This window comes from Prunus mume, linkage group LG6, assembly GCF_029339155.1.
Source record: "Prunus mume cultivar Tortuosa linkage group LG6, ASM2933915v1, whole genome shotgun sequence".
Lineage (NCBI taxonomy): Eukaryota > Viridiplantae > Streptophyta > Magnoliopsida > Rosales > Rosaceae > Prunus > Prunus mume.
In genome coordinates, this window is record NC_142703.1 from 11344803 (window position 1) to 11363343 (window position 18541).

The 18541-nt window shown below is 36.6% G+C and overlaps 6 protein-coding genes across 10 annotated transcripts; 2 read left to right on the top strand and 4 right to left on the bottom strand.

The window, feature by feature from the left end:
* Window positions 1–232: 232 nt before the first annotated feature.
* LOC103334681 (protein FAR1-RELATED SEQUENCE 5) lies at window positions 233–2324 on the bottom strand. Of its 2 annotated transcripts, XM_008237660.2 has the most exons (3): window positions 2165–2324; window positions 1074–1492; window positions 233–594 (listed from the first exon to the last, which is right to left on the bottom strand). In XM_008237660.2, coding segments are annotated over exons 1-3 (624 nt in total). In that variant the 5' UTR covers window positions 2166–2324; the 3' UTR covers window positions 233–390. The 2 variants fall into 2 exon arrangements, with proteins under 2 accessions (XP_008235882.1, XP_088909918.1); XM_089053792.1 differs by lacking the exon at window positions 2165–2324 and having other exon boundaries at window positions 1074–1507.
* Window positions 2325–2807: 483 nt separating this feature from the next.
* On the top strand, window positions 2808–7786 carry LOC103334738 (Far-red impaired responsive (FAR1) family protein). Of its 2 annotated transcripts, XM_008237711.3 has the most exons (5): window positions 2808–3063; window positions 3710–4161; window positions 5042–5183; window positions 5757–5857; window positions 5973–7786. In XM_008237711.3, coding segments are annotated over exons 1-5 (792 nt in total). In that variant the 5' UTR covers window positions 2808–3062; the 3' UTR covers window positions 6069–7786. The 2 variants fall into 2 exon arrangements, with proteins under 2 accessions (XP_008235933.2, XP_016650635.1); XM_016795149.2 differs by lacking the exons at window positions 5757–5857; window positions 5973–7786 and having other exon boundaries at window positions 2814–3063; window positions 5042–5500.
* Window positions 6870–7934, bottom strand: LOC103334680 (maternal effect embryo arrest protein). The gene is made up of 2 exons (XM_008237659.2): window positions 7746–7934; window positions 6870–7627 (listed from the first exon to the last, which is right to left on the bottom strand). Exons 1-2 carry the CDS (start codon window positions 7751–7753, stop codon window positions 7060–7062), a joined length of 576 nt encoding a protein of 191 aa, XP_008235881.1. The 5' UTR covers window positions 7754–7934; the 3' UTR covers window positions 6870–7059.
* Window positions 7935–10258: 2324 nt separating this feature from the next.
* Window positions 10259–12995, top strand: LOC103334679 (DNA-directed RNA polymerase). Of its 3 annotated transcripts, XM_008237657.3 has the most exons (7): window positions 10259–10490; window positions 11048–11196; window positions 11403–11512; window positions 11607–11692; window positions 12072–12176; window positions 12283–12634; window positions 12854–12995. In XM_008237657.3, the coding sequence occupies exons 1-6, from the start codon at window positions 10381–10383 to the stop codon at window positions 12593–12595; spliced, it is 873 nt and encodes a 290-aa protein (XP_008235879.2). In that variant the 5' UTR covers window positions 10259–10380; the 3' UTR covers window positions 12596–12634; window positions 12854–12995. The 3 variants fall into 3 exon arrangements, with proteins under 3 accessions (XP_008235879.2, XP_008235878.2, XP_008235880.2); XM_008237656.2 differs by having other exon boundaries at window positions 12283–12995; XM_008237658.3 differs by having other exon boundaries at window positions 10261–10490; window positions 12292–12995.
* Window positions 12996–13177: 182 nt separating this feature from the next.
* OTP80 (Tetratricopeptide repeat (TPR)-like superfamily protein) lies at window positions 13178–15339 on the bottom strand. The gene has a single exon (XM_008237654.3). It carries the CDS (start codon window positions 15277–15279, stop codon window positions 13387–13389), a length of 1893 nt encoding a protein of 630 aa, XP_008235876.2. The 5' UTR covers window positions 15280–15339; the 3' UTR covers window positions 13178–13386.
* A 535-nt stretch (window positions 15340–15874) lies between these two features.
* On the bottom strand, window positions 15875–18027 carry LOC103334737 (uncharacterized). Its single transcript, XM_008237710.3, has 5 exons — window positions 17405–18027; window positions 17085–17256; window positions 16808–16906; window positions 16557–16708; window positions 15875–16478 (listed from the first exon to the last, which is right to left on the bottom strand). Exons 1-5 carry the CDS (start codon window positions 17419–17421, stop codon window positions 16091–16093), a joined length of 828 nt encoding a protein of 275 aa, XP_008235932.1. The 5' UTR covers window positions 17422–18027; the 3' UTR covers window positions 15875–16090.
* Window positions 18028–18541: the final 514 nt, after the last annotated feature.

The window sequence follows — 18541 nt, forward strand, 5'->3', positions numbered from 1 at the left end:
GATATATTTTCTAGTGTTGATTTTAATTTAGCACCCTGAATTTACACCCATAAGCCTATTAGTATTGAACAGAAATTAATCCTACTTTCAAATTCAACATCACTGCAATATTAACAATCATGTGGTGAAAAAGGAATTTTTGAATACTGCAGATACTGAGAGTATGATCTGAAGCTGCAATTATGATAAAAGAGTCATGAACCTTTTGTTTAATCTAATGAAACGATTAAAGTTTGAGGTCAAACGAAGAAAAAAGGGAATTTTCTATTTGTGAAAAAAGGACTTTCCTATCTGTCATAAAAGAAACTGATTCTAATAAAAACTGTACATTCTTGGATGGAGCTGAATGCGAATAGGTGGCAAATAAATCCTAAGTGTTAACTTGCAAGGCTATCTACGACGAGAATGTTTTTGCACTTCAGATTCAACTTTTCTCACATTGTCAACTATAACTTGTATCTTTTCCGACAGTTCTTCCGTTTCTGCTTCAACATTATTCATAAAACTGAGAAGTTTTTCTCTATAACCTGCACATAGTTGATCTTGACGCTCCAACTCCATCATAAGTTCCTCAATTTTCCTATCCTTATCACCCTGCAATTATCAATAAGCAAATAACTCATCTGCGGAAACTGAACTAATTCAAAGTATATCACACCTATTAAAAATTAATAATCATATGCGAAACCAAACAAAAAATTGCAAAGTTTTGACATCTCACTTTTAGGTTTCAACAATTAAATTCAAGGCTTTAGTTGGTAAACGGCTTCCTAAACTATACTTGCTTGGTCATGAGGCCACTTTCACATAATTCTAAGGTTTATTCGTGAACGTCATTCGTGAACATCACTAGAAATCTTCCAAACTCACTCTCCTTTTTCTGCTTGAAACTTGTTCAATCAATAGTTCATTCAACAACTTATGATACACCTTAATATGAGGGAACCAGGCTTTGATGTGGCAAAGAAGGGGCAAAAATCAAAAGCAAAAAACAATTATCTTGAAAATTCAATAAGATATGATGAATAAAGGAGAAGATTGTTGAAGCAGTTAAATATTTTAAATAAGCTCACCGCTGTGCTAAAACCACTGGCAGTAACAACCAGAGGATGATTATGATCCTTTACAAATCTTGTAACAACCCATTTTCCAGATTTTTCCATCTTCACCAAGATTGTTGCATTGCAACCCTCTCGCGCACTAGGTCTAGGCTTTTTCTCAGGTCCAAATTTCCCCTTCTGGTTAGGAGAAAACCCTTGTTTGTTACACCCAAGCCGACGGGCAAGAGTTCTCCCATCAATGCCTGATCGACGACGCTGCATAACACGAACAACAAATCCGACCTGTCTGGCATAATCAGTATAGTATTTCCTGGCGGCATCTTCAGAATCGAATTCCATACCCACATAAGGTTCCGGAATTGGACCTTCTGAAGCAACTATGGTTATTTCAACAGACTCATCTACTGCCCCAGCTTCCCTTTCCAAATCCACTGTCATAAATCATGTAATAGAATCCATAAACATCTTTACGGGTGTATTATATACGTAATTTGTTATTAAAACGAATCTAACACACTTAATACTCCACAAAGAGCTCAACTGAACTAAAGAAATCTACACACCACATTACTTTCAAACAATATCATGAAATTACTTTCTAATACTTGGGTCATTTTCTCATGGGGAATTTTCGTCATACTAAAAGGAGAAGTACTAGTTTAACTCAAAAGGTAAAGCCTTCATGAAATTGGACCAATAACCCAATGTTTAATATCCACAAGAAAAATCTTGGACCAATAGCTCAAAACAATACAAAGAAACAAATTCCAAAACACAAATTTGAGCAACAAGCTGCAATTTCCACAAATAGTTCTGGAATGCTCAGTTGAATGTTATCTATGAAATAACCAGAGATCTGAGAATCTAAAAACAAAGTTTTTTCCACTTTCCCACACTTTCTCGTCAAGGAATGGATTGCATGACCTATATTTCTCAGAAAAATTAAACAACTTTGCAAGTATTTTCGAGTAGTTAGAAGCATTTGGAGGGAACAAGAGGTAAGAATATATAGATTGGTTATAATCATTAAAAAAAATTGAAGGAGAAATTGGAATTGAAAGGCTGGTAGAGCGGGAGAGAGAGAAAAGAAGAAAGGAACTTACTTTAATTAAAAAATAGTCGAAGTGCTTCGGACTGATATCGGAAGCTGAAGATCTTCTTCTGGCTTTCATGGACTGATCAAGACGGAGATAGACACTGCTCAAATGTAAGTGACTAGTGAAATCGATTTATTTTTTTCTTCTTTTTTTTTATTTATTATTTTTTTTGTTTTGGCCTCAAAATTTCTCACACGCAACTATGGTGTCGTGTAAATTAAATCCTTTTCACCATGCTAGACCTCTTGTAGCTTTTTTGAAGTGGTCAGGGCTGGGCTATACTGTTTTAGGAGGTTCTAAAATGGGCTGGGCTCACAGTATTTTTTTTAATTTAATTATTTTTTGAAGAAAACAATATTCTAAATTATTTTTAGTGTTAGGCGAAGCAAAAGTGAATTAGGTTAGTTAGTCGGAACAGTGAGTTCGTAGTTTTCTGTACACTCAAATTTGAATCTCTTTTCTTATTTTTATTAAATAAATTAAAAGAAAATATTCAGCCATATAAACAAACTCGATAACACGACAAATATCCGATCTTGATCAACTAGCCTAACTCACGCTTACTATTTAATTAGATGGTAATTGATAAAAGAGGGGTTTCTATTTTTGTCAAAGAGAAAGGCTATTTATAGATATATTAGAAAGAATTAAAAAAAATTAAGAAAAGAAAAACAATAATCCGTACAGAGGGACGCTGTTCTTCGCCGTAGAGGATCATTATTCTCTATCCGCCTGCCACACCCCCTCTGGACTTTGAGCTCCGAGACCTCTCTGAAACGTTTCAACCGCCACCTCCTAAGAAAGAACAGGGGAAAAAGGAACGACCTTTTTTTTTCTTTCTCTCTCTCTCTCTCTATTGTAGAAGCTAAGCAAACTACTGGGTCAGGATCTCTCTCTTAAAACAAGTGAGTTAGTCCTTTTCTTCACTCTTAATTTGTCTAAACATTCATTAATCTGCACTTGGATTAAAGCTTAGATTATTTTGTTTTCCATTTTGGAATTTCCTCTCTCTTTGGCTGCTGAGAAATGATTTAAAACGATGAGTTACAAGTTGGGCAACTTAAAATTCAGCAACCCCAATTTTAGCTGCTGGTCCCATTTCCACTCTGATATGACTATTCTCTTGTGTTTTCTGAGCAGCCAAACACAACCAAACTATGCACCCATCGTTCAAAACTTGTTCAGTTCAATTTCTTTGACAATTGATTTTGAGCTTATTTGTGTATAGAGTCGAATTCTTTATAAACGAGCTTGCTTTGGAATAATTTGTTTGCTGTTTCAAGTGGTTGGATTAGATATAGTTGTGGTATTCAACAGATGTCATTTGACTCGTTACATTCGTAAAATGAGTTTCCGCGGAAGTAGTTCCGAAAAATTCAGAAACTAGTTTACTCGTTTCTGTAACATTGTAATGTGAGACTTTACACGATTAATTATGCATTGAACTAGCTTTGGTATTAGAGTTCATTTTCACCCTCAAAGTCTCTGTCTTGCTTGAGTTCCCGAAAATTGAACCTTAGATTGACTCTTAGAACGATGTCTATTTGGCAGTGGATGAACAATCTTCTATGAGCAAGGATGAGGATGTGATACAGAGTTCCAATGGAAAAGATGCAGTCACATCTGAGGGGAATTCGGATATGGAACCATATGTGGGTATGGAGTTCGAATCCGAAGAGGCTGCCAAAGTGTTCTATGACGCATATGCAACACACTTGGGGTTCATCATGCGTGTTGATGCCTTCCGAAGATCCATGCGTGATGGTAAGGTAGTTTGGCGTAGGCTTGTGTGTAATAAAGAGGGATTTCGTAAGACAAGACCCAAAAGAAGTGAGAATAGGAAGCCTCGAGCAATCACCAGAGAAGGGTGTAAAGCAATGATAGTGGTAAAGAAAGAAAAATCAGGAAAATGGATAGTAACAAGATTTGTAAAGGAGCATAACCATCCACTGGTGGTTACACCTGCAAATGGTCGTCGCACTGTGCTTCTATCTCAAACACCAGTGAGTACTCGATAAGATTTCTCTCGTTCAAATTCTATTTGTCTATGTCGCCTTATTTTATCAAATCTGCATTTGTGAGTTGCTGAACTGTAGTTTACAGGTTTATTTGGTGACATTTGAGATGCATTGTGATTTGTGTGGCTTAAGTTAGTGGATTATCTAGTATCTGTGATGTTACCCTATAGATTTGGAAGTGCATCAGATGTTCTAGTATCTAAGAACCTGAGATTTGCTGCAGTCTGTTGCCTGGAAGTGGTTTGGAGTTTTTACAAGTTGGAAAGTTACTTTTGTTATGTGTCTTACATGATATTAGTAATTCTGGTTAATTGGATGAAATTAGCAGATGCCTCTTGCTTAAAAAGGTTACTCTATGTTGTAGTTTCTATTGTTTCATTGTTCTAAGTTTATTGTTCAGATACTAGACAACTCATGCTTCTTCACCTCCAAATTGCTAAAATCAATTTTGATATTCAATCTAAAACTTAAATTTACTCAAGTAATTATAAACAAATATATAAAGAAATATCTCCCCACTCAACTCTAGTAGTAACCTTTATTAGAATTTTTGCAGGTCCCTTCATGTGCCATATTTGCTTCTCTAATCCGTTTCTGTGATCTATTATAGTAGGTGTGTGTGGTCAGTTCAAGTTTATAATTGTATCTTTTGGTATTGTGCTCTAGTTTGTAATGGTTAAAGCAAGCACTTTATATAGTTGATCACTGCTTGGTAAAGCCATCTAGCAGATACTTGATGTATGTTTATGACGGCATGGAAAGAGTTCTTTGCATTCTATTACCATAATATTTTCACTGACAATCAATGTTTACCATGCATTGTCTGTTTGTTTTCTTATTTTTTCTTCTTGTGGGTATGTTCCAGGACGAAAAAGATGTGAAAATTCGGGAGTTGATGGCTGAGTTACAACGTGAGCGGAAGAGATCTGCAGCCTATCAAGAACAACTTGATATGGTTTTGAGAGAGATGGAAGAACATTCAAATCACCTCTCAAGAAACATTGACGGTATAGTCCAAAGCGTGAAAGAAATTGAATCGAAGAGGGTGGCACCCTCAAACAGTTAAAGGCTGTTCTATTTGTTCAGCTGACCATTTTTGTACAATTCCTTTCATGTGCTGTTGCTTGTATTCAGGACTGTAAATCTCAGTTTTAGGTTGAGCATAGACTGAATAACCCTGTAGTTTCTTCTTTTCTTTCTTTTATGAATTAGCCTGTAGTTGTAAAAATAGCATACCTATAATTAGCAAGATGTTCTAAATCTGTAAACTAGTGTATCCCTCTTGTTTTTCTTCAGTTTCATTTGGTATAACGTGTTACTTTCACTCGTTTTCACCATGCCATCATTATGCGCTACCAGAAGGGAGGTGTTAATTTCTAATATGACCCCAAAATTATGAACAACATTTGATTGTATCAAGTATTGTTCATAATTCTGGGGAATTTGTGTGTCGGATATGTAGGGGCTGGCCAGCCTGGACCCATCAAGTTGCAATATCTGAGCTTGCAAATCCCATTTTGCTAATCCTTGTTTAGTACTTCTTGGATTTACGTGTAAACAACTTGTTTCTTTGCTTATAGGTTTTGTGCCTCTAAAGCGTAACGACTTCTTCCAATTTTCTCCAAGTCAAATGCTTTGGTCCCAGAAAACACACGGCGGGAACGGAGGAACAGTATCATTTGTAAGCTCTCCATAACTGAGTTTCCATCCAAAAGCCACACAAGCCCAAGTTGGAAAATTTCAGAGAGATCAATTTATACCTACTCATGTTTTTCTTTTCTGTCTCAATAAACCAGCTGGTGCTTGCCAAAGTGTATTTTCATGGCTATTATCAATCACCATTTGGTGGGGGCCCTGGGGGCTTTCAATACACTTCTATTCCAGAAAGCTAAGAGGATGAGCTCATCTCGCTGAGGAAACTTGCACGTCACGATGTTAGTACTGTTTTGCTATCCTCATTCAATCATGTTTTGAGTAACAATACAGTTTTGCTATTCTCATCCAATCATGTTTTACCATGTGTAATACTTATTACACGTTACGGAACGTAATTGAATGGATATAGCAAAACAATGCTATTCCCGTAAATGAAAGTGTTTTTCCCCCTAGTTGGCTCTGATCACTGATGTGATCAAAAGAAGGGAGACGGGGAAAGGACTTGAAAATAGAAAATGAGATAAGAATATGCTCTTCTTTTTTTAATGAGGCTCATCAAGTCTCAAGTCTAGCACGAGTTATGTGGAGACACAGCAAACTATTGACCAGCGGACGCCATGAGACCCTGGTTCGAGTCCAATGTTGGTAGAAACGTTAAGGAAACAAAAAATAAGGGTCTCAAATGCAACTAAAGCCATCATCATATGCAAACCAAAAAAAACGTCCTTTCTGCAACAGAAATCCAACTTAATAATGCTACACTCCAACGATTAAGTCTTCTTTTTCTTTTTCTTTTTCTGGCTTGAAGATAGAATGCAGGGCAGAACAGACAGTGAGAAACCAAGCACAAACGAACACAGAAAGAAACAGACACCAAAACCCACAAAAGGGCAGGAAAATCATGTGATGGTGTCTGACAAACATTGCATCAGCAGCTAATTTGAGTGAAATTGCGGGCCAACATTAACAAAGCAATTCTAGAAACTGACCATAACCCAGATATCCAACCAACATTAATCAACTGAGAACTCAAAAGAAGCACCTAAAAGTTACCATCTTTTGCAGATTTCTCTTCCAACCAAAACAGAGGTTTCAAACAAAGGCCAGTCAAAACTGTCTCTTGTAAACAAAAAGAGACAAAACAAAGACCAATTGACAAAACCCAGAGAGACAAATATACAAAATATGATACTGAATAAGAAACATGTATATAAAATTGGGCTTCAGCTAATGAAGAAAAGCATAAACAACAGTGGAAATATAGACCAAAAGAGCCGTGGAAACCAAAACGACAAGAGCCGCAACAGAATGCACGGCAGATTTGCTTCCACAAGACAACATCCCCAACCTAATCTGAATCACATCCACCATTGACAGCACCAAAAACACACAGCCCATCACCGACCCGAAAGCCGAACCCATCATCCCAAATCTCAAGACTTTGAGATTGATGTGGGCCCGGAAGGCCTCGTCGACATCCTTGCTGTTGAGCAAGTTGATTGCCAGCTTGAGGCCCTGGGCCACCAGAGAAGAGAAGAGGAAGAAGCTGAAGGAGACAACCTCGAAGACCAGGAGCTTCTTGGCTACGTCGATTCTGGCGTCGCAGGCTGTCTTGCCCTCGAGGCTTCTCTGTCCTGGTGTTGTCAGAGACAGACCCACGAAGACTGCGATGGTGAATAGTGAGTTGACGTTGACCAGGCCGTCCAGAGCCGTGACGTGGACGCTTGTGGTGGATGAAGATGACATCACTCTCCGGCCGTCTTCGGTGTAACACTCTTTTGGGTAGCCATCAGATCTGGAAATTAAGAGAAGAAACAACAAAAGATGATCAATTTTTCAGCTTAGAGGTTCATTTGCAGATGAAAGCTTGAATATGAAATGAGAGAGAGAGAGAGAGAGATCGTGTGCTATACTCTTCCATGGCTTTGAAATTGTAATGTTGCTTGTTGGGTTTTATGAATTTCCTTTTATTTTGTTGCTCCGTTGTTGCTTGCAGGGTTTTATGTTGGTTCTTGGGAGAGAGAAGGAAAGAAGAGGGAAGGGCCCAACGGAAGATGCTTTGCTTTTTTTGCCTTTATTTTGTATGTTTGTGTTGTACCTTTTGGGTTGGTTTTTTAAAGTTTTTTTTGGAGATTTTGGGTGGGTGAGAGAGAGATGGAAGACACGGAGAAAGGGGGGTTTGTTTCAATTTTTTCTTCTCTTTTTCAAACCATCAATATCCTTAACCTATAAAGTTGATGCAGACGTTCAAGAAAGAAATAGTCATGACTACGTGATTGACAAAATTCTTGCCTATAATGGGATTATAAGCTCGGAGAAATGTTTTATCAGTAGTGTGGAGTAAGTTAAATGTTTACGGATATTGTTAAATTTTGAATCTGAATTATTAATCATGTTAATTTTCGTTTGTAATCTTACGACAAAAGATCAATAAAATAACATCATCCTACTATGACATCGGCATTGTTCTTGTTGTAATAGAAACATTGTATATGCCTATTTCACCAAAAACATTAGAGAAATATGGTTAGGAATTTCAAAGTAGGTTATTAGTTGGATTTCATCTAATATACCAAAAAATTGTTCACAAAAGTAAAATGACCGGAAATAAGAACACATACCCTTTTTCTGGGTGAAAATATTGCAAAGGATTAGGCCTTAATGCACTGGTGGAACACCCAAAAAAAAATCTAAATTTACAGAAGCCAGGAGGACGCTTTGCTTCATGCGACAAAGATTGACTTGTAGCTTCGCTAGGTAGCACCAATTACAGTGATCGTTGAATGATATTATGATAGGATCAACTGAACAACAGACCAAGTTATTTTCAATGGTGAATCGACAGCAGGGCCTGCGTGTGAAGCTTAATTCCACTTTGGATGACTATAATTTTAGTTTAGAAAACACTTCCAAGTATTTTTATAACTCATAAGCACTTTTAGAGACTCTCTTTTTTCCAAATAATGCTGATTCTCACAGTGAAGCTTTGCATATAGCTCACCAGTTTTCTTATATCTCTCATCCCACGCATTTCAGAATCTGTGCTATAAACATAAATGTATAATGTTGCATAAAATTCAGAAGTTGAAACATCAATGAAACGCCTATTTGCTACGTTCCATATTCAAAGAGCATAGCAGCAAGCAAACTTTACATTCCATACTCAAGGTTTTGCTATACTACCATTGGAAAAATCAATTGCTACCCCAAATTACTATATTCAGAAGAAACGATTTCCATGCATGTATTCCAAATTTCACATCTATTTGCGTTCGCCCAGCAATTCATACATATGAGTGTCTGTGTGTTCTTTAGTTATGTGAAATTGCTTTTGAAAAACGTGATTTTGATGCATTGTAATTTGCATAATCACAAGGCTTAATATCACAAAACGTCCCTAAAGTTTATGAAACTATCATTGCATCCTTAATGTTTTTTGTTTTTTTTTGTGTCATTCATTGTTCTTAAGGTTAGTATGTGTAATCACAAATGGTCAATGCTGTTAAGTTATGTCAAAAACTCTATTAGTTTGCTGATGTGGTATATATATATATATATATATATATCACAAAATATACCGAGGTTCATGCACCTATCACAAATGGTCTCTGTGAAATTTTTTAATTTTTTAATTTAAAATTCATAAAATTTTGGTTTTCTTTTATTTTTTTAAATATATATTTTATTTTAAATACACGTGACACTATATTTTTGAAGGAGTTGGCTCCACGTATATGCTACAACAAGAAACTAATGAATTTTTTTTTATAAATAATTTAAAATTCATAACATTTAAAAAGAAAAAACCATTTATAGAAGATTTTAACCTTGAGGACCATTTATGAACCATAAACCCTTGGTTTTTTCATTTTTAAGTTTTATGAATTTTAAATTATTTTTTAAAAACTCCATTAGTTTATTAATGTGGCATGTATGTGGAGCCCACATCTTCAATAATATGTGCCACTTGTATTTAAAATACAATATATATTTTTAAATAATTTTAAAAAGAAAACCAAAATTTTATGAATTTTAAATTAAAAATTAAAAAATTTCACAGGGACCATTTGTGATAAATGTGGGAACCTCAAATTTTTTTTGTGATATATATATATGCCACGTCAAGAAACTAACTGAGTTTTTAACGAAACCTAACGGTAGACCATTTATGATCACACATACTAAGAGGACCACGAATAACTTAAAAAAAACATTAATAAAGCAATCTAATAGTTTTGTAAACTTTAGGAACGTTTTGTGATATTAATTTCTTATCGGGGTCATAAGACAAAGTCTACGGCTCTGATTTAATATGGGTGGGACCCACATTCTAATTATGAGTTATGGCCCAGTTTGTATCTGATAGGCAAGTTTTGGCCCGTTTACGGCCCAACCCAAATAAAGGTTGAAACTTTTGAAGAATGGCGAATAACCAATCAAGGTTCCTCGGACAGAGAACCTGAGAATGTTTCAGAGAGTCTGCTAGGGTTTTAAGCTCTGCCATAGTGAAGAAGAAAAACCCTAGCTCCGGTTCGATTTGAGCGCGTAATGGATGGGCTGAATGTTTCAGACGTCAACTTGCAAGTCCAACTACATCCATCAAGGAGTAACAATGTCCGCAAAGCAGTCCTACGCGAGCTTAGCTCTCTGCTTTTAAGGTACGTTCTCGGTAACCCTTTATTTATTTATTTAGTTTTGTATTTCTAGGGTTTGGTAAGCTTGATCTTGTTTATATGATTGGTTTCGATGTTGCCCACTTGATGAATGCTTATAAAGGTTCTTGCTTTTTGTGCTGGCTGAGTCAGTTGAGTCAAATTTCCTGAAGAAAAAAAAATGAGCTTTTGGAGAATATGTTTGCAGAATAGCTATAAGCTATTCGGAATTTCGAAGAGAAGCATAAATATTTGCCCATTTTGTTGTAATTTTAATTTTCTGAATGTTCCCACAGTTTATGCGTTTGTTTGGTCCCCTTCTTGCAACAGAAAAGTTATTTTGAGAGCTAATTTTTCAGAGTTGAGGAATTGAAGTTTCTTTCAGATTTGTTTTTGAATTGTAATCCTCCAAATTCATCAGTGGGCTGTTCCATTTCTGTCCCGTTTGTGGCCCTTGTTGGAATAATATTCTGTTTCACATGTTTTATGTATTATGATAATCATAGTTAAGAGCCTTTGAGAGTGCAATGTATTTGATTTTCTTTCTCTGGTTTCCCATACAGGTTCAATGAAAAATTTCAGGGTGTCGTATTGGCGTATGAATTCAACATAGATAAGGTTCCAGAAATCCTTCCCAGTATGCATCCTTATTTGTATGTCAGACTAAAAGCAAAGTTGTTACTTTTTTCTCCACAGCCCGATATGCTTTTAGGTAGTATGTCTTGTCCTTTATATTAACTGATGCAGTAGCGTAAGGACAATTTTTACTCCTTCTGTGAATAATATTATGTACAATTAAGTTCAAAATTGGTTTATCATGTGATTAAGCAAAAATGCATCTTGTTATTGAGTGATACACACACATTTGTATTCATTAATGTTGATTTTGCTGATTGTTTCGTAATGTGCTCACTTCAGAAGGAAAGGTAGTGAAAGTCAGACAAGAATCAATTCATGTCATTATCCTTGGCTTTTCATCTGCTATTATAACAGACAAGGATATTCGCGAAGAATTTCAGTATAAAACTGTAAGAGTTTTTTATCTTTGTATTTCAATGTTCTTATCCTTAACATTGCCAGTATTAATTCATTTTAACTTTTGGTGCGCCAATATTCTCATAGAAACATGGCAAGGACTTATTTGTTAGCAGATCTCACAAGCGACACGTAATAAAAGCTGGAACCATGATACGCTTATTAGTCAAAAGGTGACCTTGGATTACTATTACCTTCTTATTATTTATAAGAGAATTGATATTTGGTGGCACTAATGCTAAAAGCGACTGCATTTTTAGATCACACGAGCAAACAACATTATACGGCAGGTGATGGATCAACTACCAAAGTTGATCCCACCTGCCTCATAATGTGGTCTGAAAATATGGTCCATCTAGCATTAGTGAACATAAAGGACAAGACGTACTACCTAAAATACTCCAAAGCTTCACTTGTCTAGATGTCGTATGATTTTCTATCTAGTTCTGAGGTCTAGTGCTAACCTTTGTCAACTTATGAAATGTGGCTGAACTTCCTCTTTTGATTGTTGGTGTGTATATGTACTTTCATGACATTGATTCATCTTTGCAGTGTGGATGAGGAAACATTATGCATTTCTGGTTCTTTGCTTCCAGCTCACACTGGGAGCATTCTCTGGTTGGATAAACATGTGGAAAATGTTTCACTAACGGACGGGTATTTCACTGACCTTATAACTTGAAAGAGTTTTCATTAAAAAAATTTTGTTCATGTTGAAAAGATTTAAAAAAAAGATTCTGCATTGTAACTGTGAACTGTGAAGAATTTGTAGGAGTAATAAGAGGAGGAGAGGAAACGAGGAAGAATCAGTTATGCAAGAGCCTGGTAGAACCAGTGCCGAAGCATATTCTATGGTTGACCATTATATCAAGAAGTCAAAGAAACACAGAGAATATGCTACGCAAAAGCCTAGCAGGAGCGAAGCATATTCTGCCATTAGTGACCATTCAATCAAAAAGTCAAAGAAACACAGAGAATCTGCTATGCAAGAGCCTAGTAGGAGCGAAGCATATTCTGCCATTAGTGACAATTCGATCAAGAAGTCAAAGAAACAGAAAACAAGAGAAGAGTCATGAAGACTGTTGTCGTGTCCTTGCTTGATTTTGTTACTTCAGGTGATTTTTTATATTTACATTAGTATAAATGTTATATTTCTGAACTAGCCAAAGGCATGCTAGCCAAATAGTTCATCCAGGATAGAGGGAGGGGGGCAAGCAAAGTAAATTTTCTAGTTGTGAAACTCCAATAATTAATGAATTATTGGGTTCATCTTTCATTTCAAGTTATTGGGAACTTTTATTAGGTTTATCTCAAAACCTATTTTTGCTTGCCAGGATATTGGAGGAGACAAAAACATTTTTCTACTGCTAATTTGGTTTTTGAACTTCAAAAGTTGTGTGTTGTATAATGTTTTTGTAGATTTTGATAAATTATCAATCTTTGAGGTTATATGTATGGTCTTCTGTACTTGTGAAATGTTTTCCATTTTTGATGCAACGAGCTGTCCAAACACTGTTTCAAGTTGTGAAATGTATGGTCCAATGAGACTATTTTGAAGCATGTTGAATCGTTTCTCGAGCTGTTCAAGCTTGATTCATTTATTTTTGTTCGCAAAGTCAAGCTTGGCATGTACATCACTGATGAAGTTGGAGTTTAGCTACAAAATTATGATGCTGTTGCAAATAATTTGTTATTCATGTTTATCAGGGGTGCCCAATGTTGTTCCAACCTAAAATGTTCTGCACAATCAACCAAGTACAAAAACAAGTATCCATAAAAAGAAAAAAACATAAATGAAAACTTGTAACTCCAGGGTAACGAAACAAGATATCTACTTGATATTGCTGTTTGTATTAAGCTTTTTCTTTCACCAATAATCAGCACAAGAACAAGTCCCATTCTCAAAATGGTGGAACCTATTGCGATCCCTTACAACAATCTTTCTCTTGGTAATCTTAGCTATCAACTTGATCATTGAGTGGCAGTCATTGCAAACCCTTAAATTTTTCACAATCCTCAAAGTGGTACATGGTTTTGTAGAGATTAGCCCGTAGCATATGGCAAGCCTCTCACTATGTATTGACAGAGCCCATTCCTTTTGCCTGTCCTCAATGTCATGCAAAACCACCTCTGTTGCAGGCAAGTACCCTTCAGATTTTAGTTCATCGTTTAGCTCTTTTAACTTTTTGTAGATTTCTTCTTTTTTCGGGTGCCTGAGGTCTCCCAAAAGGAACTCATGGATCTCATTGTTCACTTCAATCAAACTACAACCAGGCTCCTTTGGAGTTCCACTTTCCTTCATCTCTGCTCTCACTTGTGCAGCCTCTTTCCACCTCCCCGATGAAGAGTATACATTTGATAGCAGAACATAAGTTCCCGAATCAGCATCGCCGCAATTTACCAAGATTTCGGCTACCCGTTCTCCTAATTCGAGATTTCCATGGATTTTACAAGCACTTAGCAAAGCTCCCAACATGATATGATCTGGTGCCATTTTTATTTTTGTAATGAAACTATATGCCTCTTCAAGCTGACCGGAGCGACCTAGAAGATCAACCATGCATCCGTAGTGTTCTATCTGTGGTTGAATGCCGTGACGAGTAGTCATGGAATGAAATATCTCAAATCCCAACTCCAACAAGCCTCCATGGCTACATGCATTTAATACTTTAACAAAAGTAATGCTATTTGGCCTAAGCCCTTGTTTTGTCATTGTCCAGAACATTTCAACTGCCTCATTGCTCTTCCCATGCATAGCAAGCCCCTCAATCATGGAATTATAACTACTGACATCTCTCTCTTGCATCTTACCAAACACTTCTACTGCCTCATCAATATCACCACACCTCGAATACATATTAATCAGAGCACCACCTACAATGTAATTGAATTCAATGCCATACTTGTCCATGTATGAGTGGACCCATCGCCCCAGCTCCAACGCTCCCAACTGTGAACAAGCAGATAGAACACAAACAATGGTAACTTCATTAGGCGTCACATTATTCCTCTGCATCTCCCTAAACATCTCCAAAGCCCTATTCATCTCTCCATTCCTAACCAGTCCATCGATCATTGCAGTCCAACAAACCGTATCCTTTGTTCTAACCCGATTAAAAACACCATTTGCCTCCTCAACCAATCCATAATCAACATAAGAAGTAATCATAATCGATGAAGCAACAACATCCCCTTCAGGCATTTCATCGAAAACCTGCCGTGCACGTTCAAATTCACCGCACTTCCCATAAAGACCCATCAGCTTCATCCTTACTGATCTATTCGTTGACAACCCAAGCTTCAAAACCTGGGCATGGACTTCTCTGCCCACCTCCAAAGCCAACCCAAAGCCACAAGCTTTCAACACAGAGGTGATGGCATAGTTATCCGGCAAAATAAACTCATTCACCATTTGACAGTAAAGGCGAATTGCATCAAGGTAACAACCAGACGACACAAACCCATCAATGAGGGCAGTGTAGAGGTAGACGTTTGGGGTTTTAGTTTGCTGGAAAATCTTGTTGGCGTAGTCGATGGAGTTGAGGTTGGAGCAAAGCCGAAGAAGCTCGAAGATCACGAATGGGTCTTGGCCTTGGGCATTTCTTATGATTTTGGCATGTATTGGTTGAATCTGATAAACGTGTTTGCATTTCTGTAACAGAGAGATGACTTCTTTCCGGTTTTGAGAATTCTTGGGTCTTGAATTTGAATTTCGCGGGAATATTGAGTTCCCTGTAACCGTGGTCGTTGAAAAACTCATGTTCAGGAAACGCGGCCCAGGGTCCAAACAGCTGCTCTTTTTTCTTATCAATAGATTTACAATAATTAAAAATAAATAAAAATACAACTCTGCACTCGAGCTTTTTTGTTCGACTCCCTTTTCCTCAATAAACATAAGGGTAATTATTTAAGTGAAATCTACTTTAAAATGCCTATATATTCCACATCACTTGTACACTACTTTGAATTTACACCCTCAATTTTTTTTATAGAAAAATTAAGCACACGACGGCAGAAGGGGACGAAGGAGGGTGGAATTGACAATAAAAATTAGTTCGTGTACTTAATTTTCCATAACAAAAGTTGAGGGTGTAAATTGAAAGTAGCATACAAGTTCAGGGGGTAAATCGACAGTTAACCATACTACGTATAATATAATTAGTTTTATTCGACATTCTTTGTGAGATATGCGGTTAACAATGGGATCAGTAATAAAATAACATGTAGAAGAGTGCCTAATGGCATTTAGGGAAATTTATTTTGATGTAAAATTTGTAATCGGTGTACTCCAATTTAATCACAAATTTTAACTAGGAACCAACACAAGAAGAGTAATGCAATCATTTAAGTTATGAAATACAACGAAGTTGTATAACTAAATCACTAATCTAATTCTGGAGCAACACTATAGATTAGATTAGTACTAGGTTACATTTAAACTCCTGCAAACAGGTTTAAAAGAATTCAAGTCCTAGCCATGCACAACAAAATGTTCATTCAAGTGGGACAGTATGCTGCTGCTACTACAAAAGATCTGAGCAACGGGGCATATTTGCATCGAAACAGCAGATTCAGGAAAGCCAATTGCCGGTAGGGTTGCTGAGCCAGATAATCAACGGGAACTGTGAAAATGCGATACCAAGCAAGAGATAGTGATGCATGTTTGCATCATAACTATGGAGCTCAGCATACAAAGTTATCTTGATTGTCTTTGCCAGGAAGATGCCTGAGCACATGGATGTCCATATGATTATCAAGTAGTATGCATAGCTCAATGTGATTCGCCCTAGAACAGCCACACACAGCCCTGTGAAAGTGTAACCGGAATATGCTATCATGTCCAGCAAAGGTGCCTCTCCGCCCCCGAGTGAAGACAACGATGCCTTGAGCAGCATCACTTGAAGCAGCCAGCCAACCATCCCCTTCACAAACTGCCAATTTATGGCTTCCGGGCTAAATCTGGCACGGCACAGGAATAAAAAATGTCGAAACATATTTCATGCTAAATATTGGATTTTTGGGATGCTCTAGACTTACTTCCCAGAGAGGCCTAGTGAGATGCCAGCAAGAACCAAGTATGTTGCAAATGTCATGAATGGAATGTATAAATCTGGAGCATGTATGTCAGTGATTGGAGGGTTATAAGAAAGCCTGCCTCCAACTGGCTCCGTTCTCCTCGTCCAATGCCCCTAAACAAAAGGAGATTTAGAAGTTAAACACATGTTCCTACAACTTGGTTATGAATTCAAATTTGTTTGTGACCAGCCTTGAGTTCAATTTCTACATACTCTGTGCAGAAATGGAAACAAAATTATCTTCAGTTTGTTCCTGACATAGTGAGCGTTCACTTGGAAGTAGTATTGAGGATCTGAGAAGTACTTGCATATCTGCTCATTTGGGAATAAATAGTAAAGAAACAAAATGACATCACAGAAAACATTTTATCATATCATTTGTCTTAAACATCATACCACAACTGGTTATCATCCATCTTTGTAGATGTGGAATCAGTTTGTAGTTTCGAATTTCGGTTCCAAAATCAGTGCAGGGTTTGATAAAACTTACATTGCTTTGCACATACTGAGAACTTGACCCACAAATTCTCTTTCCATATGCACCCAATCCACCTCGGATGAGTCCTGAGCTAGCTTCACAAAATCCATTCTCAAATTGAACTGATGGGGGATTCAGCCCTGGTCTGGAAAGTCCAGACTGGAATCCTAGATTCTCATCCATGCTGCAGTTTAATAGGTGAAGGTTTTAAGCACAAAGAGATGAAAAACAAACTATTAGCTCCATGAAGCAATAGAGCATTCATCTTAACTCAAATTGAGATAACAAAAACGTTATAATTTCTGTGGAAGTTCATAAAGATAGATCAGAACCTTCTCGAAGCCGGCATTTCGGTTTCTTGTAACTTCAGCCACAAGGAAAGCCCTTTCAACCAGTAGAACCAGAAATTTGCATTAAATTTTTCAGTTATACTCTAATCCAAGGTTCCAAATTGCAAACTAATTATAAATAATTATGTATAGTGAGGTTCGCATGTGAAACCTGATCCTGTAAAGGAAATGTATCATTTGAAAACAGAAAAGATTTATGGAGAGACAAGGTGCACATTGCACTTATTAGGAAGCAATAATGTTAAGTTTTCTTTTGGGTATCTGCAAATAACAGTGAAGAAACAGAATTTACAAGAAATTTGGATTCAGACACTCAAAGCTTCAATTGGTTGCAGAGACCAATAAAAAAAGAAAACTGAAGATTCATTCTTGCAATGGTTTGGGTTTCTGAAAAGCATTCTTTTTAATTGAGAAACCCCAGCAGAAAACAATCCAGGAAATTGAAGGTGATGACAATTCAATTCAATTCCAAAATGGGATCACAAATTGCTTGGGCCCTGAATGTGCATAACAATGTGTGAGAGAAAGAGAGAAAAGTACCTGAAAAAATATCTAATCTAATAGAATTCTAAGAAAGATTGAAAGTCACTGAAACATTGACACGATAAATGTTCCATGGTGACACTCCTTTTGTGATCCTTGTATGGAAAACAGAAAAGATAGATAAACAGCAATGACTCAATGAGGCGGTTAGCAGTCCATGACTAATTCATTCAGTCTACCAAAAAACACTAATTAATTCCCACGTGTCCTTCGTAACAAACCATTGAACCAAGTAATTTGTCATGGTACTCGTTGCACTGCTAGATCTTAGTTTAGTGGTATTTTTTTCCTATAATAGAAGAGATTTTAAATTCAAAATCTCATCACCTCAATGATCAAAAAATAAATCTCAAAATGCGTGGATTACACTCAACTTTTGTAATAATAATTGGACTTTTCCCAAATTTTCTATATTATTTTATTTACTAAAATGTTTTTTTAAGATGAGGCATTAACAAAAATTCATTTGAAAAATAGCTCATATATTAATTACATAATTCATTTTAATTAAAGTTACATATTCTTTGTTTTTGCCATTCTCAAATCATAGTACCATGTTTTAACTGTTTTTATTTT

Bases quoted from the DNA above. Each gene is read 5' to 3' on its own strand.
- LOC103334681 (XM_089053792.1), bottom strand. From the start codon at position 1,499: ATGACAGTGGATTTGGAAAGGGAAGCTGGGGCAGTAGATGAGTCTGTT. The intron at 595-1,073 runs GTGAGCTTATTT...TGATAATTGCAG, and splicing joins CCAGTGGTTTTAGCACAGCG to GGTGATAAGGATAGGAAAAT.
- LOC103334738 (XM_008237711.3), top strand. The intron at 4,162-5,041 runs GTGAGTACTCGA...GGTATGTTCCAG, and splicing joins TGCTTCTATCTCAAACACCA to GACGAAAAAGATGTGAAAAT. The intron at 5,184-5,756 runs GTATAGTCCAAA...CTTTGCTTATAG, and splicing joins CCTCTCAAGAAACATTGACG to GTTTTGTGCCTCTAAAGCGT.
- LOC103334679 (XM_008237656.2), top strand. From the start codon at position 10,381: ATGGATGGGCTGAATGTTTCAGACGTCAACTTGCAAGTCCAACTACAT. The intron at 11,513-11,606 runs GTAAGAGTTTTT...ATATTCTCATAG, and splicing joins AAGAATTTCAGTATAAAACT to AAACATGGCAAGGACTTATT. The intron at 11,693-12,071 runs GTGACCTTGGAT...TCATCTTTGCAG, and splicing joins ATACGCTTATTAGTCAAAAG to TGTGGATGAGGAAACATTAT.
- OTP80 (XM_008237654.3), bottom strand. From the start codon at position 15,279: ATGAGTTTTTCAACGACCACGGTTACAGGGAACTCAATATTCCCGCGA.
- LOC103334737 (XM_008237710.3), bottom strand. The intron at 16,907-17,084 runs GTAAGTTTTATC...CCAAATGAGCAG, and splicing joins CTCAGTATGTGCAAAGCAAT to ATATGCAAGTACTTCTCAGA. The intron at 16,709-16,807 runs GTATGTAGAAAT...CCTTTTGTTTAG, and splicing joins TGTTTCCATTTCTGCACAGA to GGGCATTGGACGAGGAGAAC.